Source organism: Macrobrachium nipponense, chromosome 42 (genome assembly GCF_015104395.2).
Source record: "Macrobrachium nipponense isolate FS-2020 chromosome 42, ASM1510439v2, whole genome shotgun sequence".
NCBI lineage: Eukaryota > Metazoa > Arthropoda > Malacostraca > Decapoda > Palaemonidae > Macrobrachium > Macrobrachium nipponense.
In genome coordinates, this window is record NC_061103.1 from 32865258 (window position 1) to 32884468 (window position 19211).

Genomic DNA, 19211 nt, shown 5'->3' on the forward strand with positions numbered 1-19211 from the left:
AAGACTCCATAATGGAGTATGTACTTGCTGTTTCGAATATTGTTAGTGTAAAACCATGACTGTCCCTCTTGCCTTGCTGTTAGATTAAATTCAGATTGGGGTGATGAGAACCACATTGCATTAAGAGCACCTCAGTGCCGTGGTCGGTTTGGTCTTGCCTTGCTACCTTTATGGCCACAAGTTCAATTGTCAGGCATTCCATTGAGGGGTCAGAGATGTTTATTTCTGGTGGTAGAAGTTCACTCTCAACGTGGTTCAGAAGTCATGTAAAGCCGTTGGTCCCATTGCTGAATAACCAATGGTTCCATGCGACATAAAAACACCATACAAACAAATGCATCGCATTGTGTGTTTTTTTTTTCTCAAGAGGTAAACACGTTTAAATTTAATTACTCTTCAACAAAAATTATGAGGTTATCATTGCTGTTTTGCATTCAAAAGAGAATTTCAGCAATATCTTTTTTTATGCAAGCTTCAGTTTGCATGTACAAAGCACCAAATGTCAAAACTCGCAGTTTTGACATTTTCCAAATTGTGAGGGTGCACTAAAAACTACCACCAGTTTTTTTAAATCTCTTCTCTTCTGCATGCAAAACAGAAACAAAATGATGGCCTCTCATTGTTTCTGTGTGACAAGGATTTAAATGGATTTTTTTTTTTTTTTTTTTTTTACAACACTTAAGGATCCAATGATTCATCCCAAACAGTGGCTGCAGAAGTAATACATAAAAAACTGTTTGTGTTGAATTTTAACTTCCTGATTGGTATTTATTGTTCATGACTTGATAGAGAACATGAGATTCCATTAATTTACTAAGTGATTCTCAAAACCTTTAAGATCAATCTTATATTTCAGCTTCAAAAAGCATTAGAGGCTTCATTTAAAGTCTTCAGAGGGTTTCAACAAAACTTTGTGCATGGGAATTTCTCCTTTACACCACCTGAAAAGGTTAGTGAATAAGAAGGAATTTCATAATTGTTAAAATATAGCATTCACATCAGTAAATATCTAGAAGTTATGTATGTTACATTGGATGAGTAGAATTAGATTGGGTTACTCGCCTAATGTTCCATGTATGTTGAGTGAGAAAGCACTCTCCTGTCAAGAACTCAAGTATCCTTTTCGTTTGTATTAAGTGTTGCATTCATACATGTAGGAAAGTTATTAGGCTGTAATTGATGAAAATCCATTATTTATAAAGGCTGTGTTTATTTTGGCAGATTCTTTCCTGGGTTCTAATTTATTATAGGTTGGAAAATACAGGTAAGTTGTTAAAGGACACCTTATTAAATACTTGTACAAATCACTTTTCCAGTAGCTTGTATAAATTTGTGATGTTAGTCTATCCCTCATTGATTAACTGCATCTTTACTGATATAGTTTATAGAATTTCAATTTTTTTCAACATTCATTTGATTGCAAAAGCCTCGTTGTATTGAACTTAAAAAGTGTCAAGCTGTTTGTTGGTGCTTTTAATGGCAGCTTTGGTGGGGTACTGGTAAGTCTGTGATCACTGCTGATGTTTTCACCTTTATAACGCTTAACATTCCTCAATAATATTGCTCTCTCTCTCTCTATTACATAGTTCAGTGATCTGTGTACTGTGACTGCCACCTGGAAAAGTCCTAGTATAAGTATGGATGCCACTGTTTTGGGAAAAAAAATATCCCCCTAATAATTAAGAGATGATTTGCAGCAATGGAACTTTTTACGAGCTCTCCGAGGACTACATTTTCCATTACATCCTCCATACCATCATTGTGCCTACTATATCTTGTATTCATATCTCCAACAATTCGTACTTCTCATGTCTTTCTTGTATCTCTTCTGCTGGTGTTTAAAATTCATGTTTTGTGTCTATGTATTAGGAGTTTGTTTTTTGTGCAAGGAAATTTATATTCATATTGCATGCATATAGTACTTTTTTTGATATGATTTTTAAACAATCACACAAAGCCTTTTGTGAATTTGGTCATTTATATCTGCTATTACAATCGCTCTCCACCCTGTAGGGTGATAGTGCCGTCAGTGCACCTCATTCAGTGCAATCTAAGTATTACTTAAGGTTCTTTGCAGCATCATTTCAGCCCCTAGATGCAACTGATTTCATTCCTTTTACTGTACCTCTGCTCATAATCTTTCTTCCATCTTACTGTCCACCCTCTCCTAACGATTGCTTCATAGTGCAACTGCAATGTTTTCCTCCTGTCACACCTATCAAACCTTTTACTTTCAATTTCCATTTCAGCGCTATATAAAATTTTTAAAAAATCACTCGCTGTGCTTTTGAATGAAAAAATTTCAGAGGTTGAGTTCATATTTCTCAAGTTATTTTCTGCTTGATGCATCTTTTGAATATCATTATTATTTCTTGGTTCCAGATTCCTAATTTCAATAATATTTAGCATTTTAGAGTTGGAAATTCTTAATTCAAAATTGGGGGCCATCAGTGCACCTCTCACGTTGCACTATAGGCATTACTAAAGGTTCTTGCAACATCCTTCAGCCCCTAGTTGCAACCCCTTTCAATCCTTTTACTGTACCTCCATTTATATTTTTATTCCATTATACTTCCATCCTTCCCTTACATTTGTTTCACATTCATCTTTGCAAGGTTTTCCTCCAAAGTAGTGGAGCTAGGGTTAAAGGAACAAAGCGAAAGACGTATGTGTAAAGGATGCCTCCTATGATACATCCTCTACACCCCATAGGGGTGTAGTGCCATCAGTGCACTAGTATAGGCATTTCTTAAGTTTCGCGGTACCATTCCTTTGACCCCTAACTGCAACTTTAATTCCCTTTACTATGCCTCCATTCATATTCTCTCTCTTCCATCTTACTTTCTGCCCCCTCCTGATAATTGTTTCATAGTGCAACTGCGAGGTTTTCCTCTTGTTGCACCTTTAAAAGCTCCTTAACTTTTTCCTTACAGCGTTAAATGACCTCATAGGTCCCAGTGCTATGATAACACTCCCATCTGTAATCATTTTGCAGACTATATAAAACATTAATTCTATCTTTCTTTCCTGGCTTGCAAGAGGACAGTGATTCTTTATTTTCAACTTTAGTTTGAGAGAGAGGACTTTTATTTTATTAAATAAATTTTTCTCTGCAAGTTGCAGAGATACTACAGCTCTCTGATACGTTGATGTGAAGGTTATGGATAAAATGACTATGCTGTCTGTATATCCACTTTTTTCTGCAGGCCAGGGAGAAATTGACTGTGCTTGCTGCACAGATACTTGGAGGAAGCAGAGCCGGCACCATGGGTAGTGCTGGAGACAGATCTGTACCCTCAGCAGCTGGAAGCACAACAGAAACTGCCTCAACAGGTGGAAGTACTACAGAAACTGCCTCAGCAGCTGGAAGTACTACAGAAACTGCCTCAGCAGCTGGAAGTACTACAGAAACTGCCTCAGCAGCTGGAAGTACTACAGAAACTGCCTCAGCAGCTGGAAGTACTACAGAAACTGCCTCAGGAGCTGGTAGCACCTCAGACATTGCTTCAGCAGTATCAAAGGAGACCCTGAGTACCACTGAGTCAACCAGTGGGAGCGGGAGCAAGAAAGTTGAAGAACCAACTGGAGAATCCCGAATCTCCGAAGACTCACTTTTTGTCTCGGAGTATGGACAACAATCAGCTGATCTTTCTCAGTCTACTGAGACATATGACAAAGAGACCTCTCAAACCTCAAGTAGCATCGAAAATCCTGTGGCGCTATCTGATTTATTTGAGGGAATTAGATTAGAGGTAATTCTTGGAGAGGACACACCAACTGAAGATGAGCAGGAAAGCATCACCAGTGAAGTGGACTAACCAGATTTACCAGCAGAGTGGCAATTGTAGTGGTTAAGGTGGAGCACAGGAAAGCCTTGAAAATATTTTATAATTCTAATACTAAAAGCAAAAAAAAAAAAAAAAAAGTTTAAATTTAGGGATTTCTAATAGGGAACTGGTTATTTTGATGAATTAGTATTTGCAATACTGGATGCATGCATTCATTGTCACACATTTTTGGAGTTTGTAAAGATGTTTGAAGATAGTGTTAGTATTGGAATTTTGTTTTAGTTGCTTTATTTTAACATAATTTATAGTAAGATGTTTATAATAAAGTTTAATTGCATTTCAATTTATTTATAATAAAAGTTTAATTGCATTTCAATTCGTATTTTCTGTCAAGCTGAATACACATTGTAATGAAAATTATTTTAGAATCGCAATTTAGTCACCAAAAATGACTAGATTCTTAATGGAAATAGAAATGTTCATAAAGACAATTCCTTTAATATTAAAGTAACAAAATTGGACCTTCATGCACTACTAATATTTTTCCTACAGGAAAGATATTTGAAAATGTGTTTTCTCAGTTTTGCGTTTATCAGTGTCCTTGTACCAAAAAATAGACATCCCTAGTTTTGTTTGTACAGAGTTTAGCTCTTCTGAATTTGTACATAAAATACTGACAGGATCATCACATGAGCCACCTTAGTATATTGAAACTTGGATACTTTCTCACACTGCTGCAGCATTTCTTGCTGCTTCTCTCTTCACAACAAAAGATTGGTATGTTTAACTCTATTACCATAGGACTTGATCCAACTCTGACCTGGCAAAGGAAAACTTTATGAGACTCCAGAAGATTTGCAGCATCCCATGTCAAAACATTCACAGTTGAAATATAAATCAAGGATTGCTGTTTTACTTACTAGTGCCTCAGTGGTGTGGTCGGTTTGGTCTTGGCTTGCCACCTCGGTGGCTGCGAGTTCAATTCTTGGACATTCCACTGAGTGGTCAGAGATGAGTATTTCTGGTGATAGAAGTTCACTCTCGATGTGGTTCGGAAGTCACGTAAAGCCATTGTATTCATTGCTGAATAACCACTGGTTCCATGCAACGTAAAAGCAAAAAAACAACCAAAAACAAACAAGCTGTTTTACTTACTTGACTTAAAACTTTTCTTGAAGTATATGCTGATCTAATATCCTTTTAAAGACAAATCCTTTGCGACAGTTGTACAAGTAAAAAATGATAGCTCAATGGAGTGGTGAATGTAGTAGGTAATCTTTTAGTAATACTTTTAGGATTCTTGCCTTTTCTAAAATTTTCCAAACAATAACACAACAAAGGTAGAAAAGTGGTTAAGTCTGCTCCACTGATGTCATGGCAATGATATTTAGAATATTCTGTATATTCCACCGAATTCTACTGCAGCATCGAGTTTACTACTATATGTATCTCCATATTTTCTTCCATCTTAACACCCTATCCTAGCAATTGTTTCAGCATTATTATTTAAAAGTACTGAATGACCTTTAAGATCCCAGTTCATGGTCTGTAGCCTATATGTGCTTCATGACAATTGTTTTAGTTTTAGCTTTATTATTTAAAGTGCTGAATGACCTCAAAAGGTCCCAGTTCATGGTCCGTCGCTTATGTTTAAACTTTTTAAAATTCAATCTCAGGAGATTTTATTGAACCTTACCGTAAAGTAACAACAGTGTGTGTACACTTTTAGTAATTTTGTCTCTTCTTCAAATTGTTGTCTCCTCTTCAAATTGGCTAAACTCATCTGGCTTATGGATGCATGATAAAAAGCTAACATGACCCAATCCTTGTACAAATACTGTAGATCAGTCTGTTAGGGTGAATCAGCATTACGTATCTGACAGCGTCCGGTGGAAAAAGTTGATACTGTAATACCCACACACAGTTGTGGCTGATGGACTAAAAAATGTTGATCAACAGCAGCTTATGAGTTTGTTTGTTTGTATGGTGTTTTTACGTTGCATGGAACTAGTGGTTATTCAGCATGGGACCAACAGCGCCTCAGTGGTGTGGTTGGTATGGTGTTGGCGTCCCACCTCGGTGGTCGCGAGTTCGATTCTCGGCCATTCCATTGAGGAGTGAGAGATGTGTATTTCTGGTGATAGAAATTCACTCTCGACATGGTTCGGAAATCACGTAAAGCCGTTGGTCCCATTGCTGAATAACCACTAGTTCCGTGCAACGTAAAAACACCATACAAAAAAGCATGGTGTGAAGTCTGTTGTTAACGAAATATATCTCATGATGTGGGTATGAAGTGATATACTTTATCCACCAGACAGTGGTTATATATGGACATGACAGATCTGGTAGCTCTGCAAAAATTACACTATCACATTGGAACCATGCCCATTGGACACTGTTTAGATGCACCCTTAAGGCCCGTCCTGCTTGATGAGCTCTGTTCGATGAGACTTCAAAAACTGATTAGTGGAGGGTAAGGTGCTGACTTTGCCCTCTTGACATCACATTGAGCAAAGCTCGACCATGTGGAAGGGGCTTTATATACAATGTTCAACTAATAGCAAATGCTATTTTGGGAAATTAATAAAAAACATCCAAAATTGAAAGTACTGCAAATTTCTGTAATTTTGGTAGAGCAGTCAGTACATAATTCTCTGTACACTAACTTGGACATAAGAGAATGCTGTAGAGTACATTTAACGGTAAACGCTATGTAATAAATGACAGTTTAGCTAATGAATAATGAACCATGAGGTTTAAGCTATAAGGCCAAGCAAGGGGCAACTTCAGCTATTCAGTGCTAAAGGCAGTGAAAAGAGGGAGCTAGAGTGGCTGGACTGGAAGGTGAAGAGATCCAGAAAGAAAGCCAGTTGAAGTTACATACATGAAACTGGGGTGAAACCAAAGTTGCACTAAAAAGTAGGATAGTGAAAGTGAAATACTAAGTGTTTGCAGCTAGAGAAACCAAAGGGATACTGCAGAAAGTATTAATTAAAGGCTACAGTGTACATAATGATGGTACTAACCAACAGGGCAACAGGTTAGGGAATGTTAATACCCGAAGGAAAATCGTACTAAATTTGCTTGCCTGCCTGAACATCATCATTAAAACAGTATGCTCTCTAAAGTAGGATTCTCATGAGGGGTTAGTGCTGTCAGTACTCCTCGCTTGGTGCAATGTAGGCATTACTTCAGGTTCTTTGCAGTGTCCCTTCAGCCCCTAGCTGCAACTTTTCATTCCTTTTACTGTACCTCTATTCATACTCTTCCATTTTACTGTCCACCATCACATAACATTTGTTTCATAGTGCAACTGTGAGGTATTCCTCCTGTAACGCCTTTCAAACCTTTTACTGTTAATTTCAGTTTCACTGCTGAATGGCTTAAGCCCCGTCCACACGACGGGCAAATGCCCGGCAGGCACTCTGATTTGCCCGGAATTCTCTCGCTTTGAAACAGTGTTACCAGATCAAACAGCCCAATTAACATTTGCTTCAACGTCTGGTAATGAAAAAATGATCAGGAATATAACAAAGAGTTCACGCAACCATTAGCAACTGTTTGTAATCTGGTTTTACTTCTTACACTTCATGTACAAGCTTCTACCTAAAGGAAGGAGAGAGAGAGAGAGAGATAATATATATAACCTTCCCTTCAGTTAGCAAAATCCTAGTTCTATCATATATTCCAGTGGAAAATATACTAAAAGATAACAAAAGCAGAGTTACCAGCACACTTGCATCCCTGAACGTGTCAAAATCGTTTGTCATCTGTCTCTCAATATTTCTACATTACGTAACATCGAAAAATGTAAAAACACATTGATGGCTTCTGGATTCCGTGTCAAGGCTAAAGGTTTGGTTAATCCATGTCAATAATTTCTCCATAAGAAGGGTTACAGTAAGTCCCCTGACCTTATACATGTGAACAAATAGTACACATACATACATACAGAAAAACACATATGCATACATACATGTGTGTGCAAAACATACACAAGCATATAACTGTTTATCATTAAGTAACGGAATTATCCGGATTTCGTTATTTTCCAGTTGTGTCAAGTTACAAGTATATAGCTTCTCTGCTTGTTCATTGGATGATGTACATTAACAGACATTACTATATGCATTTTCCATACAACATCTAATTAATGACTACATTTACTATATTTCGTCAATCCCAACCAAGATTCTATCAGTTTTGGAAAAGCTAAGAACAAAATGGAAGGGAAAAGTGTTGTGTACATAACACTCTGACCTGAAGATTAAGATGATCTGCTTTAACCTGACATTTTATTTTACCAGTATAGCTTCGTCACTTCACATCATACCACAGAGAATTGGGAACAGTGTCTGCCTGCCGGGCATTTGCCCGTCGTGTGGACGGGGCTTTAGTTGCCCCAATGCTTGGCATAATGCCAAAAATATATTAAATCTGAAGTAGGACTTCATTGAATTGACTATACAAGAACCCACATTAGCCTGGTAAAAAGAGGACTAACATGGTTGGTAATCTCTTCTGTAAAGTTATATTTCACATAAAACTGGAATTGAACAGTTCTGTAACTTTGCTAACCCTGCAGGGTGTTAGTGCTGTCAGTGGTTCCACAGGGTGCACTGTAGGCATTACTGAATGTTCTTACAGCATCCCTTTGGCCCCTAGCTGAAACCCGTTTCATTTATTTTACTGTACCTCCATTCATATTACCTCTAATTTCTTTTACTGTACCTTCTTTCAGTTTTCTTTCTTCAATCTTGCTATATATCCACCATCTCCTAACAACTATCTTAGTACATCTGACGTTTTCCTCCAGTTATACGTTTCAAACTTGCTGGACAAGACAGGTCAAGATTATGCTAGTCTTGAAACTTATGATTTCTTGTCAAAACATGTTAACAATATACTGATCTGCACTAAGCTATTTCAGTTAGTTGTTCGCAGCTCTTAAAACTTTACTTCACATTACGTAGTATATAGTACGTACTGGGCACCTAAATTAAGCTTAATCTAAACATGCTGTTTTTTAATAAAGAAAATTCTTACATGGTTGCAATTTATTAAATTCATAAATACTGTATCAGTTTTAAATACAATTCATAATCAACTAAAATAGCAGTCATACCTTAAAAGGCTTGATTACAGCAGAAAACATCAGAAAATCTCTACTATTACCATGTTTTTGCAAATAAGAGACTGACATAAGTCCAGTCCTAGCTTTGTCTTAATGTTACATTAAATTTTTTTGTTAATTCTGTTACTTTCACTGCAATCTTAATTCTCCGCGTTATGAAAATTTAAAATTTGCTTACGAGCAATTTAATGAATTCTAAAACAGCAGCTATACAAACACCCTTAGTCACACAGTTTTAAATCATTTTGTCATACTCCTTACTCATTTATCAAGAATTTATCACTGTACTGTAAAATAATTGTACATTTCTTTATCAAATTATCTTTTAAAATTTGTGTATACAAATCGTTTACCTAAAGACGGTGCTCTCTGACCCTCTCTTGTTCTGATAACTATCATCCATGCTACTACTACTACGTATTACTACCACCTTTGCTCCCAGAAATCAAATCTTTAGTTTGTTCACAGCTGGTAACAGGGGATCCTGTTCCCCCTACTGTGAGGGGACCTTCTGGGATGCTGCTAACTCCCCTTCATCTTTATCATCACTCATTTTGTTCTCTTCTGTTACTTCTATGCTAAACTCATCATCGCTGTCCTCTTTATAAACTACTAGAGCCGTAAGTGTAGGCAGGTATTGTTTCACCAATGATCTATTGCTCTGTTGGAAAAAAAAAAAACATGAAATACATACATGCATATATGCAACCTTTTCAGATCATATCTTAAAAATAGGCTGGTACCAGTGATCTCAAAACTTATAGTATACATAATCCAAAAGTATAATATTTGTTTATCTTCCTAATAACCACCAAATTTCCTGAGCATTTCTGCTGACTGAAAGGGAGACACCAACTAATTTCACACTTTTACAATATCTGAATGTTTATTTCTTTAGAATTGATGACAACATTTTTACACCATGTTGCAAGAATCAATTTTACTAAGCTATGATTTATACCATATTTCTTTGAAAAGAGCCAGTAAGTCTTCCAAAAATCTACTATCACTTGAAAAATAAAACTAACTTAGACTGAAAAGAAAGAGTATATACTAATGCAACTGCAAGCATAAACTTGACTGTCGCTTGAATTTCAAATTACTTGTCTCGTGACCAAGCACAGATGCTAATAGTCACTTGCATACACAATTATTTTAAACTTTACCAGTTTCCAGCTTTCGCTGAATATTTATCCTTATGTTAAGACCTCAGGTTTGTAAGTTATGAAAAATGATATTGTTATGATACAATAAAGTTTCATACATACTTACCTGGCAGATATATACTTAGCTAAGACTCCGTCGTCCCCGACAAATTCAAATTTTGCGCCACTTGCTACAGGTAGGTCAGGTGATCTACCGGCCTGCCCTGGGCGGCAGGACTAGGAACCATTCCCGTTTTCTATCATATTTTCTCTCTTCCACCTGTCTCCTGCGGGGAGGCTGGGTGGGCCATAAATCGTATATATCTGCCAGGTAAGTATGTATGAAACTTTATTGTATCATAACAATATCATTTTCATACAATCAACTTACCTGTCAGATATATACTTAGCTGATTGGCACCCTTTGGTGGAGGGTAAGAGACAGCTAATATGGAATAGACAGGTAAACAACATATGTTGTAGGTATATAAAAAAAACCTTGGTTCCTACCTGATAGGTGGTAGACTTCGTGGCTGTTGCCCAGGAGTCTGCATCACCTCAAGAAACTTTAGCGAGATATATGATCTATGGCCAAGAGTTCTTGTGGGTCTGCCGATGGGGTCTTATCCGCTTACTCGGCAGAGCCTGAAAGGACTTTGTCAATGGGTGCTGATCCACTTATATGACAATACACCTTATGAAGGAGCACACAACCAATCCCGACCACCTGATCCTAACCACCATGTTAGTAATAAAGATTGTTCCGAGTTATCCCCAAACTCTTCACAACAACCATAACTCAAAAACACAATACGCACACATACATAAATTAAAAAAAAAAAATTAATACTCATCTAATAAGATATCACAAGAGTTCCTTACTGAACAACAGTGACTGGCCGCCAGTGCGACACCTAGCCCTTTTTGTTAGCAGAAAGTCTAGAACATATCTAATAGAAGGTATGTACAAACTAGGTATGTACAAACTTAAGGGTCGGTGTTAGCTCCTAAACCCAGGATCGTATCCGCAGACACGAAAGGACCTAGAGAAAAACCTTTCTCGTAGGTCACACGAACATCTCTCAAGTAATGAGATGCAAATACTGAGTTGCATCTCCAAAAAGTCGTTTCCAAGATGTTTTTTAGTGACATATTCTTTTGAAACGAGAGAGACGTCGCTACTGCTCTCACTTCATAAGCTTTCACTCTTAAAGTCGAAACACTTCGTCAGGACAGATCTTATGCGCCTCTGTAATGACGTTTCTCACAAAGAATGCTAGAGCATTCTTAGACATCAGTCTTGTGGGGTCTTTTACCGCACACCAAAGACCTTGTCTAGAGCCCCCCATCTGGTGTTTTCTCTGAAGGTAGAACTTTAGAGCTCTTACAGGACAGAGAGATCTCTCTGCTTCTCTTACCTACGAGACTTGATAACCCTTTAACCTCGAAGGTCTTAGGTCAGGGATTCTCGTTTTTAGCTAAAAACAAAGCTTTGAACAAGCAAATGGCTGAGTCCCCCTTGAATCCTACTTTATCCTCTAGAGCATGCAGTTCACTAACTCTTTTGCTGTAGCTAAAGATAATAGGAATAAGCATTTTCTAGTTATGTCTCGAAAAGACGCCAGATGAGGAGGTTCGAACCTTTCGGATGACAGGAATTTGAGCACTACATCTAGGTTCCAGCTAGGAGGAACCGGTTCCCTAGACTTCGTAGTCTCAAAGGATCTTATGAGATTGTGTAGATCCTTATTATCTGCCAGATCTAATCCTCTATTCCTGAAGACTGCCGAAAGCATGCTTCTGTATCCCTTTATTGTGGATACAGATAGATGGGATTCTTCCCTTAGGAACAGCAGGAAATCAGCAATCTCAGTTACAGAGGTAGTGGAGGAGGACAACTTCTTAGACTTGCACCACCTTCTAAAAACTTCCCACTTGGACTGATATACTCGTCTAGTGGAGGCTCTGCGGGCTCTCGCAATCGCGCTTGCAACTTTACGAGAAAACCCTCTCGCTCTGACAAGTCTTTCGATAGTCGAAAGGCAGTCAGAGCGAGAGCGGGGAGGTTTTGATGATACCTCTGGAAGTGTGGTTGTTTGAGAAGATCCATCCTTCTTGGGAGGGATCTGGGAAAATCTACCATCCACTCCACCACCTCTGTGAACCAATCTTGTACCGGCCAAAAGGGGGCTATCAGGGTCATCCTTGTCCCCTTTGAAGCCACAAATTTCTTCAGAACTAGTCCCAGGATCTTGAAAGGAGGAAAAGCGTAGACGTCTACGTGAGACCAGTATAGTAGAGGCGTCGACTATCAGAGCTCTGGGGTCTTCTACCACCGAGCAAAAGACTTCCAGCCTTTTGGAGAGGAACGTGGCGAAGAGATCCACATGAGGAGTCCCCCAAAGAGACCAGAGACCTTGACACACTTCTGAGTGGAGGGTCCACTCTGTGTGAAGGACCTGGTTCCTCATGCTGAGTCTGTCTGCCCTTACGTTCCTTTCTCCCTGAATAAATCTCGTAAGAAGGGAGATGTTCCTCTTGGACGTCCAAAGCAGAAGGTCTCTTGCAAGTTCGTAAAGGAACAAGGAGTGAGTCCCTCCTTGTTTCCGAATGTAGGCAAGTGCGGTGGTGTTGTCCACATTTACTTGAACTACTTTGTTCGACACAAAAGGTTCTAGACTCTTCAGAGCCAGGTGTACAGCAAAGAGTTCTTTGCAGTTTATGTGCCAGGACACCTGTGCTGCTTCCCAGGTGCCTGACACCTCCTTCGAGCCTAATGTTGCTCCCCAACCCTTCTCCGACGCGTCGGAGTATAACACTAGGCTTGGGTTCTGAATCTTCAGGGAGATTCCCTTGTTCTCCTTCAACGGGGGCAACCACCATTCTAAGTAAGGTCTCATATCCACTGGAATGGGAAAGGCGTCTGAAAGATGTCCGGTCTTCCAACTCCAAGACCTCTTGAGGAAGAATTGAAGTGGACGTAAATGAAGTCTTCCTAGAGGAAAGAACTGTTCGAGCGAGGAAAGGGTCCCTAGAAGGCTCAACCATTCCCTCGCCGACGTCTGTTCTTTCCCTAAGAAGAGAGAGACTTTCTGCAAGCCTTTTGCGAGTCTCTCTTGCAAAGGAAATACTCGAAAACCCTGAGAATCCATCTGAATCCCCAGATAGACTAAGTTCTGTCTGGGGGTCAGCTGCGACTTCTCGAGGTTTACGAGTAATCCCAACAATTTGATCAGGTTTAGGGTCAAAGTAAGGTCCTCCAAACACTGTCTCTCTGATCTGGCCCTGATGAGCCAGTCGTCCAGATACAGAGAGATATTTACACCTTTGAGGTGAAGAAACCTCGCCACAGTCCCCATCAGGCTTGTGAAGACCTGAGGAGCTGTGGACAGGCCGAAACACAAGGCCCTGAACTGAAAGATCCTTCCCCCAGTTATGAAACGGAGGTACTTCTTCGATGAAGGGTGAATCGGGACGTGAAAATAGGCGTCCTGGAGATCCAGAGACACCATCCAATCTCCTTGGCGCATGGCCGCAAGGACTGAGGCCGAAGTCTCCATAGAGAACTTCTCCTTCTGAACAAATTTGTTCAGAGCGCTGACGTTTAGTACTGGCCTCCAGCCCCCCGAGGCCTTTGCAACCAGAAAAAGGCGATTGTAAAACCCTGGGGAGTTTTGATCCAGCACTAGTTCTATCGCTCTCTTGTCCCACATCTGATCCACCATCAGTCGAAGAGTATCCCTCAGCACAGGGTCCCTGTATCTGGCTGACAGTTCCCGCGGAGTTGAAGTCAGGGGAGGACTGTCCAGGAAGGGGATAAGGTATCCCTTCCTTATCACAGACATTGATGAGGCGTCTGTGTTGATACGTGCCCAGGACTCCACAAATCCCAGGAGCCTGGCACCTACTGGTGTTGGGAGGTGAGAAGCATCACTTTCCCTTCTTAAAGGGACGGAAGGCAGATCTACCTCTCCTCTCAGGAGCCTTCCTTTTTTAGGGCGCTCTGGAGGGAGGGCCTCCTCGAAAGGGCTGAAGAGACGTACTCGGCCATTTCTTCTCAACTATTGCTGCAGGTCTCTTCTTCCTAGATGACTGAAGAAGGTCTTGAGTCGCCTTCTCAGTTAGTGATCGGGAAATGTCCTTCACCAACTGAGAAGGAAACAAAAAGTCAGATAAAGGAGTGTGTGAGACCGCCTTGGTCAAGAAAGCACTGAAAACCGTCCTCTTCTTAATCAGTCCCGCTCCAAATAAAGAGGAGACTTCTAAGGAGCCATCTTGTACTGCCTTGTCGATGCACGACAGAATACAAAGGAGTACTTCCGGGTCGAGACCCTCAGCGTCATGAGCCTTCTTGGACATCACCCCAAGGGACCAATCTAAGAAATTGAAGACTTCCAAAACGTGGAAGTGTCCCTTGAGGAGATGATCCAATTCCGAAATGCCCCAAGTCACACGGGCAGAGTTCAGTCCGTGTCTTCTAGACGCATCCACTAAGGTAGAAAAGTCTGCTTCGGCTGAGGACGGGAGAGAGAGACCCATATTCTCTCCCGTTTGGTACCAAATGCCCCTTCTGCCAGCGAGTCTCGCTGGGGGCATGCAGAAGACCGTCCTGACAAGCTCCTTCTTAGTATCCATCCAAGTATTTAGTGACTGAAGAGCTCTCTTCAGAGATAGTAGGTCTCATTCTAAGGAAAGACGAGGATATAGGCACCTTTGCGCTTGAAAACAGAGCGCGCGGAGAGGGAGGAGCGGCGGGAGTTAACCCGTCCCCATATTCCTCAAGAAGAAGGGCTGTTAAGACTTTGTAGCTAGAAAGTCCTTCCCTACCGCGAGCCTCGTCTTCTGAATTTTCTTCTATCTCGGGGTCCAAAGGAGAATCCGCAGCAAAAACAGAAAGTCTTCTATCCGAGGGAGACAAACTCCTGATAGGAGAGGGACTAAGAGAGTGTACAGAGTCCCTCTTGACAACAGTAGGCGCCTCACGTCTGGTTGGCGCATCAAGTCTGGTAGACGGATGACGCTTGTGAGACGCCTCGCGCTTGGTTGGCGCCTCGTGCCTAGCTGGCTCCTCGTATCTGGAAGACGCCTTGCGCCTGGCTGACTCCTCACATCTGAAAGACGCCTCGCGCTCGGCTGGCGTCCTGGCTGGTGCCAAGCGCCTGGCTGGTGCCTCGCGCTTGGATGACGCTTCGCGCCCTGTTGACGTCCTGGCTGGCGTCTCGTGCCTGGCTGGCTGCACGTATCTGGAAGACGTCTCGCGCCTAGAAGACGTCTCGCGTCCGGCTGGCGTCCTGGCCGGAGCCTCGCGTCTGTCAAAAGCTTCTCTTGCACTTGCTCTGAAATGCAAGTCCTCTTCTACATGCTTGGAAGAGGAAGCTTCATGCCTGGAAGGCGCCTCGCGCCTGGCAGGGGAAAGAGGACGAGACTTCTTGATAGGAAGAGCAACATCCTTCTTGCGCGTCGGATCTCTAGTCAGAACTCCTACCAAGGAGGCTAGCTGCTCTTGAACAGCAAGTAGGATCCTCTTAGAAGCTTCCCCGGCGTACTCCTCAATGGGAGGAGAGGGAGACCTCAAAGGAGAATGATCCGCTACGTCCATATAGGGAGACATCGACACAACCTTCGCCTTCTTGATCGAGGAGGGAGCTTCATCAGTAAAGCGCTCTGGGCTCGAGTTCAAAGAAGGTTCTTTCCAATGCCTTTTCAGGGGCCTGGAAAGATCCGAATCCTTCCACCCTCGTTTAGGTGAAGGAGAGGGAGAAGAAGAGAAGCACTCTCGCAGGACGCTTTTCCTAAAGCGGTCCTGAGCAGTCTGATGCGAAACAGAACCTGCTGAAGGGACGTTTGACCGTTGGGGATTCTCCACGACCTCCTTAAGGCTTTCGACTTTCCTTCTGTGGGCATGGGAGCTTGGAAGCGGTCTAGGCCTGGGAGCGTCGCAGAGACGATCAAACGCCCCCTCCACAACACTAGGAGCACTCACTTCACTGTACACGTCACTGTCACTATCCTTACCTTTTAGGGCCGCCATTTTGGACCTCATCTTGTGGATAGTAGCCTTCAGGTCGGCGATTTCAGAGGCCGATTCTGAATGCAAAGCCTGTTAAAATCCCGATACAGAGGGAGAATCAAAAACATTAAGATTAGGAGAGAGAGACTCAATAGGCCTTGAACACACACCCTTTGATGCACGCCTCACTCTGTCCCTCTCTAACTTCCTCAAGTAAGAAGTTAGTCTTCCATTCTTCAGCATTCAACCCCTCACATTCATGACAGGTATTAGTTGAAGAACATTCAAACCCCCTACATTTACGACATACAGTGTGAGGATCAACCGAAGCCTTCGGTATCCTCACCTTGCAGCCTACATTCTCACACATTCTCACACTAACACTTGAATCAGACATACTGAGAAAAATCCAAAAGCAATTCCAAATTCAGTCCACAGTAGCGAATGCCAAAAACACGATCCAGGTACGCCACCAAAAAGTCCGATGAAACGATGATCAAAAGCTTTGAAATAAGATTTCAGGTCAGGAGGTAGTAACAACAATGTTGATACCACCGGCGACAGAGAAAATATGATAGAAAACGGGAATGGTTCCTAGTCCTGCCGCCCAGGGCAGGCCGGTAGATCACCTGACCTACCTGTAGCGAGTGGCACGAAATTTGAATTTCTGTCGGGGACGACGGAGTCTTAGCTAAGTATATATCTGACAGGTAAGTTGATTGTATGAAAATACAAATTGGTTAAAAATTTGTCATTTTATTCAGAATTTAGAATAAAATGTCACTTCAGCAGCTTGACTGACAAAATAATGATTAAAAAAACTGTTCAATGTAACTACAATGAAAAATTCATGAAATACTACTACTGTCACTGGTTTCATAAATCTTAAGTCTTGAAAATACAGTATTTTTTTGTGGGGGTGTTAAGGCACTGGTGAGTGACTAGGTTATATGCATGTACAGTACTTCATTACTGTTCCTCCCACTTCTTTCAAAAACATTTTATGGGCATGTACGCTCCTTAGACTGTGGTTATGAAGTACAATGTATTTTGAAGTTGACAGAGCAGTTTTATTATTATTCCTTATTGCTGCTTCTATCTTGGGCTGGCCTGGGTTGGCTGCCATTTGTTAAGTCTCAAGTATATTTTCAAGTCTACTTTTTGGTAATCACAGAATATAGGACTAGACTTCCTGGAATGTTCTCCATTCTCACCCCCTGCAGATGACCAAAACCAAGCTGGAATCAACCATGGAAAGTCTAAAACTAAACCTCTGATAACCTATTCAAAACTGGAATCACTTCTAAAAGACCAGGTAAACTAGCAAACTTACCCAAAAATACGGGTGCAGAAGTGAAAAATTTATATGTACTATTTGTTCAGCAATATTAAAATAAGGGCGATTACACGAATAGTCTCTCTCTCTCTCTCTCGTAATGTAATTCAAGGGACGATCACTGAACGCAGAGAAATTCTTATTCATTGTTGTTTCCCCTCTTTTAATGATATTCTCTCTCTTTCTCTCTGTCTCTCTCTCTCTTAATGTAATTCAAGAGACGATCACTGAACGCAGAGAAATTCTTATTCATTGTTGTTCCCCTCTTTTAATGATATTCTCTCTCTCTCTCTCTCTCTCTCTCTCTAAGTGAAGGGACGATCAATGAACGTAAAGAAGTTCGTATTCATTATTGTTTACCCTCTTTTAATGATTCTCTCTCTCTCTCTCTCTCTCTCTCTCTCGCGTCTCTCTCACCTCTCTCTCTCTCTCTCTCTCTCTCTCTCAATGTACATCAATTAACGAAGACGGTGATGGGATTATCGGATTACTTAGCTCTCAAATCACAAATTATCTCCTCTCTTTCTCTCTCTCATTTTTCGATAGCAAGATAAAATTATAAAATTGTAGTGCATTAATGTCGTTAAATGGCTCTCTCTCTCTCTCTCTCTTGTCGGTGACTTTCATTTAACGGAACAGGGATCTTGATTGGTTCGTTTCTTTGTCAATTACTTTGCACGGTGATAGGAATAATAAAGTATCTTTCTTTTCATTATGTTACTGCAAAGACGCAACTTGTATGTCAGTGCGTTATGGCTACTGATAAATGCTCTTATGATCCTGTCTCCTCCAAAAAAAAAAAAAAAAAAAAAAAAAAAAAAAAAAATGAGTAGAAAGTAGGAACTTGTCAGTTTCCTTTTTATTATGTCCATTGGCAGGATCGAAATTCCGAAGCAACATGACCGGGCAGTACTACTTCAACATTATTTTGTGTGCATTGGCAGTCCCGATGGATTTAAGTTATTCAAAAAATCTTGCAGATACTGATGATCATTTTCATCTTCTATTGTGTCCGAGCTGAAATATTCGCGACTTTCTCCAGGGAAGTTGTACAGAAATTATGTATGAAAAATCGTAAAGTAACTAAGTCTACAGGAATAACTAGCCTCGTTTCACGGCCAGAAACGGCTGTGTTTCAGGGAATCCCTTCTCACCCCCACCCCCTACAAAGGAGGGGGGTAGGTTGGATGAAACCCAATTACAAACCATCTTAAGGGTCCCCACCATAACCCTGCCAAGTATCATGCCCATCTGACCAGCCGTTTGGCAGTGATTGAATGACAGACAGACAGACATTACGCCCATTATAGTATGATGATGATGTATGCAAATATGGAAATTATCTAGAATTCCTCGGGGTAAGTGTTGTACCACCTTTAATGAAATGAAAGGTGGAGCAAAATTGAAATAAGGAAATTTTCTATTCTGTTTGGAGTACGGAACAACTTCACGCATATAGAAGGCAAGAAATTTATTGTGCAGGTTTACAAGAAATAATCTTATATAATCCATGACCTTTGTTAATGCAAACTGGTGACTTGACATAGGAAGATGAGGAACCCCTGCTAGTTTTGGGTAGTCTTGTGGACAGATCCCAAAGCTTCCAATAGCTTTGCAATACAACATGGTGAAAAAATTGTTATAGATCCTTTTCCACTATCAAAACACAAGGTGCTGATGCATGCTACAAATCTCTGGTCTTGTCAAAGTAGTAGTCCTTCTAACCCCACTTTAACAAGCTAAAATGACAGATTTTATTTTGGTCAACACAAAGATGTAATTTCTTCCTGTGATA

General features: G+C 40.8%; 2 protein-coding genes across 6 annotated transcripts in view; one reads left to right on the top strand and one right to left on the bottom strand.

Annotated features, from left to right (window-relative positions):
- The window catches only part of LOC135213062 (uncharacterized), a 70229-nt gene extending 66065 nt beyond the window's left edge, over positions 1-4164 (top strand). The window contains exons 2-4 of one of the 3 annotated variants that reach the window (XM_064246904.1): positions 857-949; positions 3207-3333; positions 3364-4164. In XM_064246904.1, coding sequence (XP_064102974.1) covers positions 857-949; positions 3207-3333; positions 3364-3818 — 675 coding nt within the window. In that variant the 3' untranslated portion in view covers positions 3819-4164. Of the gene's footprint in view, positions 1-856; positions 950-1221; positions 1265-3206 lie in introns of all 3 variants that reach the window. The other 2 variants (XM_064246905.1, XM_064246903.1) reach the window with 2 other exon arrangements.
- A 4666-nt stretch (positions 4165-8830) lies between these two features.
- LOC135213065 (uncharacterized) overlaps positions 8831-19211 on the bottom strand; it is a 39327-nt gene continuing 28946 nt past the window's right edge. For all 3 annotated transcript variants that reach the window (XM_064246908.1, XM_064246909.1, XM_064246910.1), the window contains exon 4: positions 8831-9586. In XM_064246908.1, the coding sequence (XP_064102978.1) occupies positions 9419-9586 (168 nt within the window). In that variant the 3' untranslated portion in view covers positions 8831-9418. The remainder of the gene's footprint in view (positions 9587-19211) is intronic.